Source organism: Centropristis striata, chromosome 7, assembly GCF_030273125.1.
Source record: "Centropristis striata isolate RG_2023a ecotype Rhode Island chromosome 7, C.striata_1.0, whole genome shotgun sequence".
Lineage (NCBI taxonomy): Eukaryota > Metazoa > Chordata > Actinopteri > Perciformes > Serranidae > Centropristis > Centropristis striata.
Window position 1 is genome coordinate 36,854,980 of NC_081523.1, and position 17,476 is coordinate 36,872,455.

Consider the following 17,476-nt stretch of genomic DNA (forward strand, 5'->3'; position numbering starts at 1 on the left):
ATAATAGATTTGTATTAATTCATTCTGTATTATTTATCAATTTATGATCATTTATAATGTATTCATTTATTGAACACTAATGAAGAAAGGATGTATTATATTTATTCATTTATTTTTTACTTTAATCCTTTTATTATTCAAAGCTACAATAATATAAAACAAAGAAATCAATATTACTTATTTACTAAAATCTGTAAGGAAAAAAGACTTCCAGTTGTGCTGCCTTCACTGACTGTTGAGAAATCATAATTACAAAGAAAACGCACGTGTACGACCCAGTAAAATGGCAACAATATGTAATATATTTTTTACTAAAAAATAAAAAATATTTAAATAGTCAAATAATAGTATAGTAGTTTTTTAATTGTTTGAAGTTGAGAATTTTTGTCTGGGATAGCATAGGGTTTAGAAGTAAAAAAAAAAAAAAAAAAAAATCAGAACCACAATATTTTCACAAGTTTTTATTCATATATAAATAAAAACAAAATTTCTATTTCTTATTTCCAATAAGCAGAGAGACACCAGACAAATGTATAAACAGCCTCCTGGTATCAAACTCTGCACAGTAAAGCTCAAACATCCAACTGTAGCAACTCAAAGAAAATGGTTTCTGAGTAGCACCATTAAAAATGTAGAATAAAAATACAAGCAACATTCTTCAAACTACAGCAAACATAAACTCAGCAGTGTTCAGTAACAGGACAAGAACATTAAACACGATCTGTTTGTTTTCAGTTGAGAAACTTAACTGAAGTTTGTTACAAGCAAATATCTTGTATCTGTTATATATGAGAAACGGCTGATAGTGGTAGTAATAAGGTAAAATCAACTTATTTTACTTAGTAATCTGTGGAAATTAACTGAAATACCGTGTCACTCCACAGGGAGGCGCTGCATCGGAAAACAAAGCAGAAATATCTATTTCCATGTGTTGATGTCCAGTCATGTTGTCATAAACAGAACTAATCTGCAGAAACTCAGATTATATGAATGAATAGAACAACAGACGGAGGTGGAGGAGTCTCAGTGTGTCTGCAGAGACGCTGTAGGAGGACAGAGCAGCAGCAGAGGAGTCCAGAGACTCTGATGGTACTCAGATCCAGAGGGACTCACAGGGAGGACGGGGGACTGGACTTTGTGTCTCATTACATCCACCTTTATGATCACTCACTCTGACAGAGATCAATCCTTCCACCTGATGAGAGAAGACAGACAACAGAAGTGATAAATCAGTGTTAACAGAGACTCTCTTCATTAGAATCAAGTCTGTTTCACTACACAGTGGAAATAAACAGAGAGTCCTGAACGCATCATCACCACAGAAACAGAGATATTCACTGCCCACTTTAATGAGCGATTTACTGCTGTTTGGGTTCAAAGCTGTTAAAAACCAGAGTCTCAGTCACATCTGATGTCATTAACTCTTAAATATTACAAATGTGTCAATATGGAGTCTGTCTGACAGATATATAAATGATGTTAAAGCCTGAGCAGTGAAACATCAACTGTAAACTCTGGACTTCAGCAGGTTCTGCTCTGTAGAGAGACCACATGGTTACTAAATATAATGATGGTTCTATGAAACAAGAGGCTTCAGTCAGACTGATCTCAGAGCTATGACGAAGATGAACTCATCAACTGTTTAATGTTGAAATGAGAGAACAAACACTTTGAGATCAGGTTTGATAATGAGGACAACTGTCTGTACATGTTGTGATGCTGTCAGCTGTAATCCACATTTATTTCCTGGAGACATGAACAAACAACTCAAACACATGATCTCAACAAGCTTCTGGCTGACCTGATTGGCTGACTGTTCTCTCTGTGTGTTTCTGTCACCATTCTCCTCTCACAGCTTCACTGAGAAGGTTTACAGGAAATACTGGATCTTTCTCTGATACTAACTGTGTTCAGTCCAATACTGCTGAAACCCTCTACTGACCTCAGAGTCTCCAGTCTGCAGTGTGGACTCTCCTTCAGATCACACAGCAGCTTCATGTCTGAATCCTGCAGGTTGTTCTCTCTCAGGTCCAGCTCTCTCAGATGGGAGGGGTTGGACTTCAGAGTTGAGGACAGAGACGCACAGCTGATCTCTGACAACATGCTGCCCCTCAATCTGAATAAAGAATATATGATGCAGATAAAAATAAATCTATAACTCTTCAGATGCGTTCAGATGTTTAATATGTAGCTTGAAATGAATGTGTCATAATCAAATATCTTTTCTCTAAAATGAGTAGAGTGACTGTAATTGTGTTATTGAGGATCATCATGATGTCAGCCTTCTACAGACATCATCCAAATGTCACCACAGATTAATAACATGCTGCTGCTCTCAGTCAGGTCTGTCACTAGAGGATCAATATTAGAACGGTAATGATACTTTACTTCAGAAAACATTAAAATGACCTCATCAATTACTTATTAACTGAAAACAAATATTAGTTCAGATGATATTCTGTATACAGATGTGACCATTTTCCAAAAATTATGAACATGAATTTACTTTAACTAACAGCGGACATTTTTACAGTTTATTTAAGAAACACAATATATTTACATAAACAAAAGGGATCTTACAACCCTGATTGTTATGAAATGTTGTTTGTACATGAATAAAGTTCCATTGTTAATGAAACTTATTAGATCTCAAAAAGTAACAGTTAGTGAACTGACCCCAGAGTCTCCAGTCTGCAGTTTGGACTCTGCAGAAAATCACACAGCAGCTTCAATCCTGAATCATACAGGTAGTTCTCACTCAGCTCCAGCTGTCTCAGATGGGAGGGGTTGGACTTCAGAGCTGACATCAGAGAATCACAGCTGATCTCTGACAACCAGCATCTCCTCAATCTGAATAAAGAATAAATGATGTGACTTTAGAAGACAAACTTCCTGCTTGAAATCATTCAGTGTTTAATAATATATTCAGAGCTGAAGAAGGTTTAAAATGAACAACCTGAACTCTTCATGATGGAGGTTAAAACAAGTTGTGTGAGAACACTGACATCAAATCAGACATGTTGGATTAAAATGTGCTGTTGTTACTTTCCTTCTTTTCTGTCTCCCCTTATTCATAACAATCATGTCAAATTATGAAAAATACTAAAGCAGATGTTGTCTTTGGTATTGAAATGAAACAAATAAGACAAAGATAATAATTGAAGTTAATTCACCTTCTGACTGAGTGTGAGCTCTGCTTCATCCTCAGTCCTCTTTAGAACTGGATCAGATGTTCAGAGTAAAGTGAGATACATGTTCTCTTCATCCAACATTTAATTTAGCATCTCCCTGAACAAAGTCACCTGCAGCTCATTATTGATGGTCCTGACAGACAGAGTTTCACAAAGTCTTTGTTTAATTATTGACTATTTACAGTGAAAGCAGCTGTTCAGGGAACCTGACGCTGCCAGACAGTTTGTTCCACAGAACCATCTGAGAAATGGTCTTTGGAAACAGTTTGAAAAAGGTCAGACACTTTCAAAAACTACCTGCCAGGTGATTGGATGAACTATGTGTCTATCAGCGTCTATCACAGGCTGCTGAAGCCAGTTGGGAGAAGAGCTAAAACATCTTCCATCAGGAAAAGCCTTCAGTGTTCTTTGATCTTCCTTTAATGAAGAAAAACTCTGTTTTAATCTAACTGATATTGTGCAGCACCTTCGCTCGCCTCTTTCTCTGTTTCATTGTTTCATACAACAACAATAAAGATTTGACCTGAGCGACATTATTGTTTTCAACAAACTGTTGTCATCACACACATCTAAAGCATCGCCATAGCAACCAGTAGCTCCTCACAGGACACTGACTGGTCCAAACCACTGGTGGTTCAGACCCAAACACATGAGCTGAAGCCTGACAACAAGGATTTCTGTGATATGAGTCCAAGTGAAAGAGAACGGACTGACAAACTGGGTTATAGATCTGTGCTCAGGCAAACTGAGAAAACAAATGAACCAAACTAAATCTGAAACTTCAATCGTGATTTAAATTCAGCAGATATATATTGTGTGTGAGCACAACACAGGAACTGACCTCAGAGTCTCCAGTCTGCAGTTTGGACTCTCCAGTCCAGCACACAGCCGCTTCACTGCTGAATCATCCAGGTAAAGGTTGAGGATCTTGTCTCCTCTCAGGTGCAGCTCTCTCAGATGGGAGGGGTTGGACTTCAGAGCTGAGGCCACGACTTCACAGAGAGTCTCAGAGAGTCCACACTTAGAAAGTCTGTGATTATAGATAATAGAACATATTTAATTGTAACACTTTCACCTTATCTTCCATTGATTTGATTTAATGAATCCTGTTGTATTTATATGATAACTATCTATAGTTTAATGTATTTACAAAGTGTTTTCCTCAAGTGGAGTTAAACAGGCTGTAGTTCATGTTTTGGAGCTAAAAATCTGACCACTGAACTGAAGCTCTGGAGCTCTGGTTCACTAGCAGAGTGAACCTGGAGGTCCCAGCAGCTGACTGTGTGATGAGCTGCTGTCTGAGGAAATCAGCTGATAAATACACAGGCAGACCACATGTATAGGTTCTTTAAATAACCCCAAAGTCACTATTATGTAGAGATTATAACAGACTTTCCTATAATGAAATGCCACATCAACTGCTGTATTAGCCTTGACTTAATGATTTGTTTATTTGCATACAGAGCAGATGTGGAGATGTGACACATGTGGAGACATATTCTAATGCCAGGTGTACACAAATCTGTTTGGAGCAGTCCACTTGTGATCAGATCACCCTCAGACACACGTTAATGCAGGTCTGAACAGGACAAAGACTGCAGCTGCAAATTCAATGAAAACAGCTTTTTAGAGTTGTGTTGATTCTTGGTTTTGCCAGTCCATTCAGATAAACTGGTTTGATTCCGTGACCAACTGGCTGAAGCTAGATTTGTCATTTACACACGTTCTGGCAAATTAAAAATGATCAAACATCAAACAACCTGTGCCAACATCGTCACGCCACTAAACACAACTTGTATTTTCAGTGTTTTCCAAACATGAACTAAACCTGGGCGGGCTGCCGGGGTTTATTGGCACCATGAAGGTTTATCTAAAATAGGGACACGCTTTAAAAAACGCTCTCTATCAGTGAACCTTACTGAAGTAGTTCTGGAATAAACCACTGTTTACAAACCGGTCCATTCAAATACTAAAAGAGAGATTCCTGAATGTTTAAATCAAACAACATTTATAATGCTGGAAAACCTGTGAAAATAAATTCATTGTTGGGAACTAAATATAAAGTTGGACCTTCTATTAAAGAGAGAAAGATGTTTTGTTCTAAAACATGGAGGATGGCATCCCTTCACATCCTCTCAAAACAAGCAATAATTATAGATTCTGTATAAACTGTGAAACATTTCTTCATACAAAATAGTTCAGAAACTGTTGAAAAGAAATATGATGGAAACAATTGAATGAAAGCTCAAGTGACAATTTCCAGAAGAGGACAAGTATTCAGGTCTGTGTGTCTATAAAACAATAATAAATAGACATGTTATAGAAACATGATGCAGACACTGTATACAATGTAAAACAGGCTGTGTGTTGTGATTAAATGATGAGTGTGAAAACATTTTTAGCACACACTCTTTAGTTTTCTGGGCTAGATTTGTATGAAGCCTCCATCACTCCAACAGAGACTGATAGTAGATGATGACATCGGCAGTTTAATGTAGTTTAATATAGATTTATTTTCCAACACGCAGATTTAATGGCAGTTCAAGAAAATGTTTGTATTCTGCAAGTTTTATACTGTGCATGTGTGTAAAGTGTGTATCTTTACTCTCACACTGATGCTTCAGCTTTACATTGCTGTATAATGTTGATGATCACATCTGGACTTACACAGCTTTCCTGCAGTTCCTCACAGCTGGAATCAGTCTCCGTTTTCCCTCCTCTGATGTGTTGTAGTTATTCGGGTTAAACTCATCCAGAACCTCCTCTGATATCTGCAGCATGTAGGCCAGAGCTGAGCAGTGGATCATAGAGAGTTTCTTCCTTGATCTGTTCTTTGACTTCAGGAACTTCTCGATCACCTGATGGACTGAGAGGTCGTTCATCTCCAACAGACAGTGGAAGATGTTGATGCTTCTGTCAGGAGAGACATTGATCTTCTTTTGCTTCAGGTTCTTGATGACTCTCTGGATGACTTCTGGACTGTTGTCTGTGTGACCCAGCAGGCCTCCTAACAGTCTCTGGTTGGACTCCAGAGAGAGGCCATGAAGGAAGCGAACAAACAGGTCCAGGTGGCCATTTTTACTCCTCAAGGCTTTCATCAGTGCTCCCATCAGGAAGTCATCCAGGGATGAAGCAACAAATTTCTTTCCCAGAAAAGCCTTCAGTACCTCTGTGTTCCTGTTGGTGTAACAGTGGAACAGGTAGACTGCAGCCAGAAACTCCTGAATGCTCAGATGAACGAAGCAGTAGACTGTTTTCTGGAAGATCACACTCTCTCTTTTGAAGATCTCTGTACAAACTCCTGAGTACACCGAGGCCTCTGTGACATCCAGACCACAGCGCTCCAGGTCTTCTTGGTAGAACATGATGTTTCCTTCCTGCAGCTGTTCAAACGCCAGCCTCCCCAGCTTCAGAAGAACTTCTCTGTCAGCCTCCATCAGCTCCTGTGGACTCGTCTCATGTCCCTCAGCATACTTCTGCTTCTTCTTCTTGGTCTGAACCAGCAGGAAGTGTGAGTACAGGTCAGTCAGGGTCTTGGGCAGCTCTCCTCTCTGCTCCGTAGTCAACATGTGGTCCAGAACTGTAGCAGTGATCCAGCAGAAGACTGGGATCAGACACATGATGTAGAGGCTCCTCGATGTCTGGATGTGTGAGATGATTGTGCTGGAGCGCTCTTCATCACTGACCCTCCTCCTGAAGTACTCCTCCTTCTGGGCGTCAGTGAAGCCTCGTACTTCTGTCACCCTGTCAACACATGCAGGAGGGATCTGATTGGCCGCTGCAGGTCGGGAAGTTATCCAGACGAGAGCCGAGGGAAGCAGATTCCCCTCGATGAGGTTTGTCAGCAGCACGTTGACCGATGACTTCTGTGTCACATCAGAGACAATTTTCTTCTTGTTGAAATCCAGAGAAAGTCTGCTTTCATCCAGGCCGTCAAAGATGAACAGAAGTTTACAGACGGCGAGCTTCTCTGCTGGGACCTTCTGTAATGTTGGATGGAAAACATGGAGCAGCTCCAGAAGACTGTACTGCTCATCTCTGATCAAGTTCAGCTCCCTGAACGAAAGCAGAATCACCACACTGACATCTTGGTTCTCCAAACCCTCTGCCCAGTCCAGACTGAACTTCTGCACCGAGAAGGTTTTTCCAACGCCAGCGACGCCGTTCGTCAGAACCACTCTGATGTGTCCCTGTTGGTCAGGTAAGGCTTTAAAGATGTCCTGGCACTTGATTGGAGCGTCGTGGACAGTCTTCTTCTTGGAAGCTGTCTCCAGCTGCCTCACCTCATGTTGGGTATTAACCTCTTCACTCTGTCCCTCTGTGATGTAGAGCTCAGTGTAGATCCTGTTGAGGAGGGTTCCACTTCCTGTTGCATCACTTCCTTCAGTCACACGTTCACATCTCCTCCTCAGACTGATCTTATGTTCATCTAAAACCTCCTGCAGACCGCCAGACACTAAAAAATGGAACAAGATGAAAAGCAATGAGTCAAAATCATTATATTTATTACCAATATGAAGAATCCATATAAGAACATATAAAGTAGTAAAGTTTATTAAGTAATCATCTGTTCTTGAGCAACAGAATAACATCAAAGTGATTTTTACATTTATTGAAAAAGATGTTTTGTGGGGGAACATTAGAAATGCTCCTTTTCCTCTCAGCCTCTGACTGTGTGTTGGTTGTTTGATTGACAGCAGGAGGCTGAGCCTCAGCAGCTCAGCAGCTTTTGTCAGTAGAAAACTTTTATGTGAAGCAGCAGCAACACAAGATGTTTGTTTAAATCAGTAGTAAGTTAACAAGGCTCTGGAATGCTTCATTTCACATATTACTGAGTGGTTTAAATCAGTAAAACGTAAAATAAATCTGATATCTTGAAGTATAAACTGGGACACACGAGGAGAAATAAACTCCAAACCACAAAGATTCAGTGAGAAGCTCCTAAAGCACTGAGAGTTCAACACAGAGAACTTTCTCTCTGGTTGGAGCAGAGACACACGTGTTGATCCAGTCAGTTTAGTTACAGACATGGCTTTGGTTTAAGGGAGGAGATCATCTCAGGCCGGACCCTGTTACATGTAAAACCAGCAAGAGACAAGCATGCTGAAAGCTGCAGCTTCTAACCTGAAGCAGAGAATGTTTGTTAGCAGAGGTTGTTGCAGTGAGAGGAGCCTGTTAAACATGTGACATGAAGACATCAGCAGACAGAGGGACAGTCTCACTTTGTTCAGTGCTGCTCTGACTGGCTGTCTGCAGTCCCAGTCTCCTTCTGGATCTCTGTCCACACTGGGGACAGGAGGAGTCTCCTGGTGAAGCAGACTGGTCCCAGTATGAGCTGATGCACGCTCTGCAGAACCAGTGTCCACAGCTGGTAGAGACGGGATCCTTCAGGACGTCCTGACAGGAAGCACAGCAGGACGGCTGCTCCTCCTCATCACTCCTCTTCCTCTTTCTGTCAACACATTTCTTTATCACTAAAGTGAAAACACTTTCTCCCATACTGCTGCAATTTAATACAAAACACTGTGAGTGTTACATTTATTAGTTACGGTTATCATATCTATCTATCATACTGACACTCCTTTCAAAATAAACTTTATCGGATATACTAAATAAAAAGCCATTTACAAAACACAATAAAGAAGAAAAACTTTAGACTTGTTCACATTTCAAGATCATTCAGTATTTTTTTTTAAAAATTTTTCCAGATAGGAGATGTTAAACTATTGTAGCCACAAAAACAGGGTTGGGAATAATGCAATACAAGTCAAGACTAGACAGAAGTCTGGACAGAAAACCACAAAGAACACCTTTCTGTTTTAGAAAACAATTTATTGTTTATTGTTGATGTTATTTGTTCAGTTAATTTTTATGCTCTGTTAACATTGTTGGCCGACATTCAAGTTTATTTTTGTTTCAATTGCTCCCAAATTCACATGAGGCATGCACTTCCCATAATCAGATTATTTTATTAATGATGAGTTTGTAGCAGTTCTTACTCTGTGTCTGAGGGTCCAGGTTCATTACTGAAGGTCAGAGGTTGAATCATGGACCCGTCACTCTTCATAGACAGACAGCCTGAAAATAGAGACTCTGCTCCGTCCTCCTCTTCCTCCACACAATTATTCATCTTCTGATCTGAAGTCTGAAGAGGTGAAACAGTAACACTGACTGTTAACAGAACATTAAAAGAGATTCACACCAGGACTTAGAGAATAAGAACACACACACACACACACACACACACACACACACACACAGACACCCACACACACACACACACACACACTCAGCACTCCTCTTTAATTACCTCTGTGCTTGTTTTCTTTGTTTACAGCAGGTCTACTGTGTTTTTTTCAGCCATCATGACTTTGTGTGCTGGATTAAAACTCACCTCGCCTCAGCTTCAAGTTGTCCTCCTCCCTGTTCTGTTGTGTCGACTCAAAATGGAGTCTGAGCTGACTGATACTTTCACTTACAGGTAGTCAGTCTTGCTCCTCCCCTCTCCATTTACAAGTATGTGTGTGTGTGTGTGTTTGTGCCTGATAAGCACTCACACACACAGTGTGAGTGCTTATCAGGCGACACTCCTGGTCTGAGCAGGGAGACAAACCAGGAAGTGCCTTAAACTGTTTTATTCATTTCAATGCAAAATTTGAAATTTCTCACTTGATTTACTACCTCAGAAAAACACTATGTGGGAGTATAGAATGTTTTAAATGCCATATTAATTTCACCAGGTTCAGTTAAAGTGCGATGGTGTGATTTAATGGTCATAATGTTAGAATATTTTTCATTATGTGTCAGTCTTAAAGCTAACAGGTGACTTGGTCTAGACCCATTGAAATAATACGTTCTCCTAGTTCTATGCATTATGTGTGTTACTCTTAAGAACACAAACTTAATTCATAACACTACTTTCATGACCATGTGCAATTTTACTTTCCAATATCAGGCACAGTATTACTTTTCTTTTCTGAGCAGTAGAATATTCTACTTTCTATTCTGTGAGCATGGAAGCTCATTTTGAGAAGTCACTGAAGCAAAGGGTTCAGTGTGCGTTGGTATCAAACTCAACAAGAATACATTGGCATGTTTTACCCATACCATGCCCAATAATCTTTATTAGTGTTTATTCCATCAGAATTCAAAATTCAGATGACACAACAATCACTATTATTTAAGGTGCAAATGCTTTTGTACTTTGCAATAGGGATGTGTTTCTTTCTGATCTGTGTCTGTATGTACATTATATGTGTGTGTGAGAGTTTCTGGCTTGACGGTGGGAGTGACTACAGGAGGCACAGGGGCACTGACAGAGATGACTCTGGTGGCCAGCAGGATGAGGATGATGATAAAGATGAGGATGAGGATGAGGATGAGGAAGACCACAGTCAGTTTGACGATCTTCCACCAGCAGGTCTTTATATCCTGAGTTGTATGTGTGAAGCCCTGAGCCTGAGCAGGGAGGGAGACAAGATAATACACTGAAGTAAGTAAGACAGTGTGTATTCCTGACACAAGAACAGACCTCAAAGTCATCAATGTGCCACTGAAAGTTCATAAGCTCCATCCTCTCAAAATACCTGAATCAAATGTCACTGAGAGCAGCTTTGTACAGAAATGATATAACAACATGTTGACAGAGGAACGGAAAAACACACACTGAATATTAAAACCACAAGCACAGTTTCCTAGTGATGGGCTGCACTACCTAGTTGATGTTTGTGTCATTTATGGTCTGATAAACAGTAATTCATATCACTATTTTGTACTGTAACATAAAATGATGAAATGACATTTAGATTAATATTAAGATTTAGATTTAAGATTTAGCTTTAACTGTTTTTTTAACTACATTTGTTTATTTATTTATTTATTCATTCATTCATTCATTTATTTCTATAGCACCTTTCAAAACCAGGGTTACAAGGTGCTTTACAAAATACAATATCATTGAGGCAATACAACAGTTAAAACAAAAATAAGAGAACATCATCAAAACAGTGAACAAGAATTAGATAAAATAATATAATCAAAACTTAAAATATGTGTTAAAACATTAGTATTATTGCACAAATGCCAGTCTGTACATGTGGGTTTTTAAAAGCTATTTAAAGTGATACACAGGCTCAGCTGTTGTGATACTGAGGGGGAGCTTGTTCCACAGCGTTGGAGCTACAACAGTCATATAGTAGTATAAGGTGTGATCTCCCTTTGTCTTGAGCCTCAACCGTGGGACGCTTAACAGCATGTGGTTTCACATCTGAGGGATCTCGGTGCAGAGTAGGAGGTTAAGAGTTCTGAAATATAGAGTGGAGCTAGAGCATGGAGAGATTTATAGGTGATTAAGAGGATTTTAAACTGAATTCTGTAACAGACAGGGAGCCAGTGTAATGCTGCGAGGACTGGAGCGATGTGTTCTCTGCGCCGGGTGTTTGTGAGAAGTCTTGCTGCTGCATTCTGTACCAACTGTAATCTAGTAATTGCTGCATCATTTATACTAGTGAACAATGAATTGCAATAGTCCAAGCAGGAAAAAATAAGAGTGTGGATGAGCTGTTTAAGTATGTTTCTGTGGAGCTTGGTTTGACTTTGGTGATGTTTCTAATTTGTATATTGTTAACAATGACATTTTTAACATTAATTTCTGTCTTAAATGTGAGGACATTTTGCAATATTTCCTGCTATGATGAAACAAAATGTAAGCCTGAGACAACAGGAGGTTGACACTTCCATCAAGTGCTTCACAAATTGTAAGGTAGAAGATGCATGTCTTATGCTCTGTCTTATTAACGATCTCCCCAGTCCCAGACTAAAAACTGAAAGTCTTTAGTAAATCTAGGAGTTTTACTGGAGTCACGGCGCTCCCGTCATCTCCATGGTTCAGTTTAAGGTAGTAATCTGCTCTGTTTCATATCAGTCTTTTCCTAGTCTTGGTTTGGATCATATCAAACGTGTTTGATATTATCTCAAGTCTCAGTGACGTAACACAATCACCAACCAATAGATGAGCGGGGGAAAGGTCCCCGGTTCAGACTGGCCAGTAAAACCACTTCCACAGGAAAAAGTCACATCACAATAATGCCTCAATAAAAATATAGTGATGTCATATATTTAGATGTTTCTTAGTAAAGAGAACAGTAAGGAGACCCAGTTAAAATGCATAAATAAATATCTACATAATAAGTAATAAATAATGTATGATTAATGTATGATTGACTAAATGAAAGTTGATAGAGCTGATAAATATAATTATTCAATTGAACACATTATAATTAAATAGGACATAAATGTATATCATGAATTCATTTCAAAATGTTCCTTTCCTTTATTCTTCCTTATATCTATTTTTACTGTAAAATAGTCAACTTTTCATGTGATGAAAACAGAAACCCTTTTCCAGCTTTGTGAGGGGGATTTTGTAGCGTCTTCTCTTCTTCTTCTTTTTTTTTTCTTTTTTTCAAACACAAAACACTGCACACACTAGAGCAGCTGGAGCCAAAAGCTGCTTCTCCTCCATTTGTAAGTTTTTACTAAGAGCATGATGGGAAAAAATTGCATGGTAGGTAAAAACTGCTAAAAGAATCTAGTTGTAGTCTTGTAAATAGTGACCCTGAAAGATTGACAGTCTGTCTAAAATCTCAGTGTGAGACTAAAAACTCTAAACACTTGTCTTTAGATGTGAGCAGGTGTGAGCTGATAGTCTTCAGGAGTCTTTTCCAAATCTTTTCAAACTCTTCTGGTGTATAGGGAGCAATAGTATAGGATGGGCTCTTTTCCAGGTTTTCCTGCTGATGGTGAAAACTGAGATCATTGTTTAACAATCTCTTTATTTGATTGACATCTCACTGCATAATGAACTTTGCAGCACACCAAAAATGCAATATTACAATCATGTGAATAAAACTTTCACACAAATCAGAGAAGATAAACTACTGCCTTAAGACTCACATTTTCCATTTCCTCTGACTCCTTGAGAAGGGCTCCAACCTTTGGTCTTTGTTCCATATTGTTCTTCATTATGACTCTGACTTCATCTACTTCATCCCTCAAGGCCTGCATGACATCCTGTGGCTCTGGTTCTGACTCTTCTCTCTGCTCCTGATGCTGTATGAGGAATCAGCATCACTCACTGCTTCTCAATACAATGATTTTGTGCATCTCTTCTAGACTTTCTAAATGTTATTGGACTGAATGAATCAAATGTGTGTGAGATATTGTGAGGGCAGTTTAAGTTGAAGCACTAAGAGAAGTTGATCTGTCACTTGAAGTTAAAGCACTAAAGTGGGTTGAAGTATCTGCTAAAATGTTTTTTTTTACAAGTGACCCTGGCAGGCAGATGAATTTCAGTTTGTAGTGTAACTAACCGTTGAAAAGTGAGAGGTGAAAGCAGCTGAAATGTCAAGTGAAGATTAAACAATCAAAGCAGTGCACTTTTCTGGTCTTTGTGACCACTTAAAGTGCTTTACAGTACAGACGGCGCTCATCTGCCCATTCATTCACACACTGGTGGCCGAGGCTACCCTACATGGTGCCACTCTGGGCTGAAATGTGTCTCATTAATACCTGTAAAGGCACAGAGGCTGATCTACAGATAGTCCTTGATTTGCACACGTGTTTTGTTATCCACAAATACTAATTTCTAATTTGTAACTTGTATTTTGGTTTTTAGAAACAAGTATTTATTTGTAAATTCATTGTGTAAATATACATACATGCATTTATAAATACCCAATTTTCCATTTCCTTATGTACCATGGCTTTAGTTAAGTTAAGTTAAGTCCACCTTAAACAGAGTCCAAACAATCGCTCCATCAATGCATATAACAACACTGCCACCTACTGTTGAGGAGGGCGGCCATTTGTGAATCACCAGCTGTTTCTTTGTGATTCTGTGGATCTCGACAAGAACGTCTCAAAAATACGTAATTGAGGAAAGAGATGCGTGTGTGTGATTAGTGATCCACAGATGCTGAATCACACTTCACAAGCAGAATTTTCAACTTTACAAATGCCCTTTTTTCACAAATACAGATTTATTTGTAAAAACCAACACAGAAGTTAAAAATCCTATGGCGGACCATTTGTGAACCACCAGCTGTTTCTTTGTGAATCTGTGTGGATCTTGTCAAGAACGTCTCTAAAATGTGTCTTTGAGGAAAGAGATGATGTGTGTGATGGATGATTCACAAATGCAGAGTCACACTTCACAAACTGAATTTTCAGTTTTACAAATGTCTTTTTTCTTTTTACAAATGGAAATTTGTGTATTTGCATATACACAATATATTGACAAATAGACACTTATTTGTAAAAACAAAAATACAAGTTACAAATTAGAAATTAGTATTTGCGGATAGCAAAACACCTATTTGTAGATCACACTCTGTGGCTTTACAGGTATTAATGAGACAAATTTAAGCCCATATGCCACCTGCCAGAATCCGGAGCAATGTAAGGTTCAGTATCTTGCCCAAGGATACTTTAACATGTAGGCTGCCATGGTCAGGGATCGAACCACCGACCCTCTGATCAGTGATCAAATAGACGATGTGTCAGTGACAACAGTTGAAGAGTCGGCTGAAGTGTTTGAATTGTCAGTTTAAGAGTAATAATTAGTTGTTAGTTGATATTTAGAGGCTGAAAGAAGGTGGATTATATGATGCAGTTTACATGTTGACATATCTGTAGTGATGAAAAAATTATTGAAGCATTTATATGTTAATAAGTTTAAGTCTGAATAGAGGACTTTCATTTGTAATACAATAGCTTTTATGTTGTTTTTCATAGCATTGCTACTTCTACAACCTCAGTAATATTTTCTCATTAAAGTGTAGTCAAAGTGAATGTCCTGCACAAGTTTCAAGCTGTATCCAGCCTTCATTTATCCCACAAGATCATTGAGTTGTCTTCTTTCAGTCAAGCCTTACCTTTGATCATTTCTATGAACTTTAATTTTCTAATGCATGTGTCCACAGTCTGAACACCTTTATCCTGGTTATATGAAAGTGACCTAAACTTGGAAATAATCGTTGTGAGGGACTAACACAATTTTACATGGAGGGAAAATCCTCCCTAAATGTAAACTTTAAAACATATTCTAGCCTTTACAGATGGCAGTTATTGATGGGCAAATTTAGTCAAATCATGTCAGTTCATTGTAAAATTATTGTTCCTCTGATTTTGGGAACCCTGCTACAGTGTGTCTGCATTTAACTCACTTGGTGAGTGGACCCATGATGCCACTTATGTTGCGTCACTACTTGGATGTTTAAAATCCAGACGTCCGTTGATTAAAATCCTTTTCCAGTCCAAGTTAAATGTTAAAACAGTCATTGCATTGAAGCCTTAAAGCATCAGAATCAAATGTTAAAATGATCTTTGCATTTAAAACGTTAAAACATTAAAAACAAATGTTAAAACGATCTTTGCATTTAAAACGTTAAAACATCAGAATCAAATGTTAAAACGATCTTTGCATTTAAAACGTTAAAACATTAAAAACAAATGTTGAAACGATCTTTGCAATTAAAACGTTAAAATATTAAAAACAAATGTTAAAACGATCTTTGCAATTAAAACGTTAAAACTTCAAAAACAAATGTTCAATCGATCTTTGTATTTAAAACATTAAAGCATCAGAATCATGTTAAAACGATCTTTGCATTTAAAACGTTAAAACATTAAAATCAAATGTTAAAACGAACCTTTCATTAAAACGTTAAAGCATCAAAATCAAATGTTAAAACGATCTTCGCATTTAAAACGTTAAAAAATTAAAAACAAATGTTAAAACGATCTTTGCAATAAAACGTTAAAATTTCAAAATCAAATGTTAAAACGAACCTTTCATTAAAATGTTAAAGCATCAAAATCAAATGTTAAAACGATCTTTGCATTGAAAACGTTAAAACATTAAACTAGGCTCTGGAAAGTCTGTACTGATGTGGTTTCTCTACCAGTGGTATGGTTTCCTCCAGGTTTGCTCGGTTTGCTTAAAATCCACAAGTCGGATGTCTAAAAGCCTTTAATGCACGGTCATCTCATCTCACAGACAGCAGGACCCGGTGCATAAGGCAAATAAAATCATCTGGCCAGCAGTTAAGTTGCTGTTAAAATTGATGTTTTACAGGATTTTCCCACGCTGTCAAGATGTTTGTCAGTAGCTGTGGCTCGATGTCGACCGGCGGACGTGACGTCAGTATTTATCTGGCCTGGGAACACCTGATACTTGTAATACTTCTCTTCTTTTAGTTCAGTAACATGTTGAATTCAGGACTTCACAGCAGTGGAAACTTCTTCTGCTCTGAATGTTTGGCTGCACAGTGGGGAAGAATTATACAGCAGCTGAAAAGCAGAACACTCAGTATAAAAACCTCTACAGTGTACTTGCAGTGCAGTGAATATATTGAATCATGTTCCACCACTGTTCTCATGTGTTTCAAAGCAGCTAGAATTGTTGACAGTGATTGCAGCAGTTCTTTACGCAGCAGTTAAAGTCCAGAGAGAATCAAAACATGTTGCTGAAGCTTCTGAATGGTCTGCGTCACTCAGCTGAAAGTAAAGGATAAGGAGACACTTTAACCTGCAGGACGAGACAAACAGTCCGTATGTGCAGCAGTGATACAGGTGAGAGGTGACGGGGCGGACGCTCTGATCAATAACCAACAACAGGTGCAACACAATCACTCTGCTGCTGTGTTCTTCCTGAGAGGAAAAGGTGCAGTTAACGGTTGGATTGTGGAGCTTTTATGGCTGTTGTTTGGACAGACTGCTGACAAACACCATGTTTTTATCATTAATGCTTCACTTTGTCTTTGAATCACAACATTTCACAACCAAAAAAATATGTTTTCTGAAGCTGACAGAGTTTCTTAAGTTTCACAAAAGTAAATCAGAGAAACTAGTTCAAATGGTGGAAGAATCATTCAGATCTTCATCATCAGTCATCAAGTGACGAATCACTAAACTGATCATTGATTATCAAGTTTTTTGATCTCTTATTTAAAAAATCATGATAATGTCAAGCATGACTTTATTAATGTAGCCCACAAAATCATTATTACAAAGTTTCCCTGATGTGTTTTCCTCTTTTAATAAACTTGACTTGTTTATTGTTTGTACAAAGTTTGATCTCTACTTTTGTCTTTGGGTCAATTATTACCAAATCACTTGTAACTACTTCCTCTGTATATGTTTAATGTCACTCTGCACAGTTTGAATTAATTCATTTAAAAAACGCTATTTGTGATTTTTTTTATTGTCATTGAATTAATAAAATG

The 17,476-nt window shown here is 38.3% G+C and overlaps 2 protein-coding genes across 2 annotated transcripts in view; both read right to left on the reverse strand.

Annotated features, from left to right (window-relative positions):
* Nucleotides 1-461: 461 nt before the first annotated feature.
* Nucleotides 462-17,476, reverse strand: part of LOC131975401 (NACHT, LRR and PYD domains-containing protein 12-like) — a 41,285-nt gene continuing 24,270 nt past the window's right edge. The window contains exons 2-4 of the mRNA XM_059338065.1: nucleotides 2,677-2,850; nucleotides 1,943-2,116; nucleotides 462-1,195 (exon numbers count right to left, since the gene is read on the reverse strand). Of these exons, the coding sequence (XP_059194048.1) occupies nucleotides 1,183-1,195; nucleotides 1,943-2,116; nucleotides 2,677-2,807 (318 nt within the window). The 5' untranslated portion in view covers nucleotides 2,808-2,850 and the 3' untranslated portion in view covers nucleotides 462-1,182. The remainder of the gene's footprint in view (nucleotides 1,196-1,942; nucleotides 2,117-2,676; nucleotides 2,851-17,476) is intronic.
* Nucleotides 5,855-8,631, reverse strand: LOC131975396 (NLR family CARD domain-containing protein 3-like). The gene is made up of 2 exons (XM_059338061.1): nucleotides 8,414-8,631; nucleotides 5,855-7,647 (listed from the first exon to the last, which is right to left on the reverse strand). Coding segments are annotated over exons 1-2 (1,794 nt in total). The 5' UTR covers nucleotides 8,415-8,631.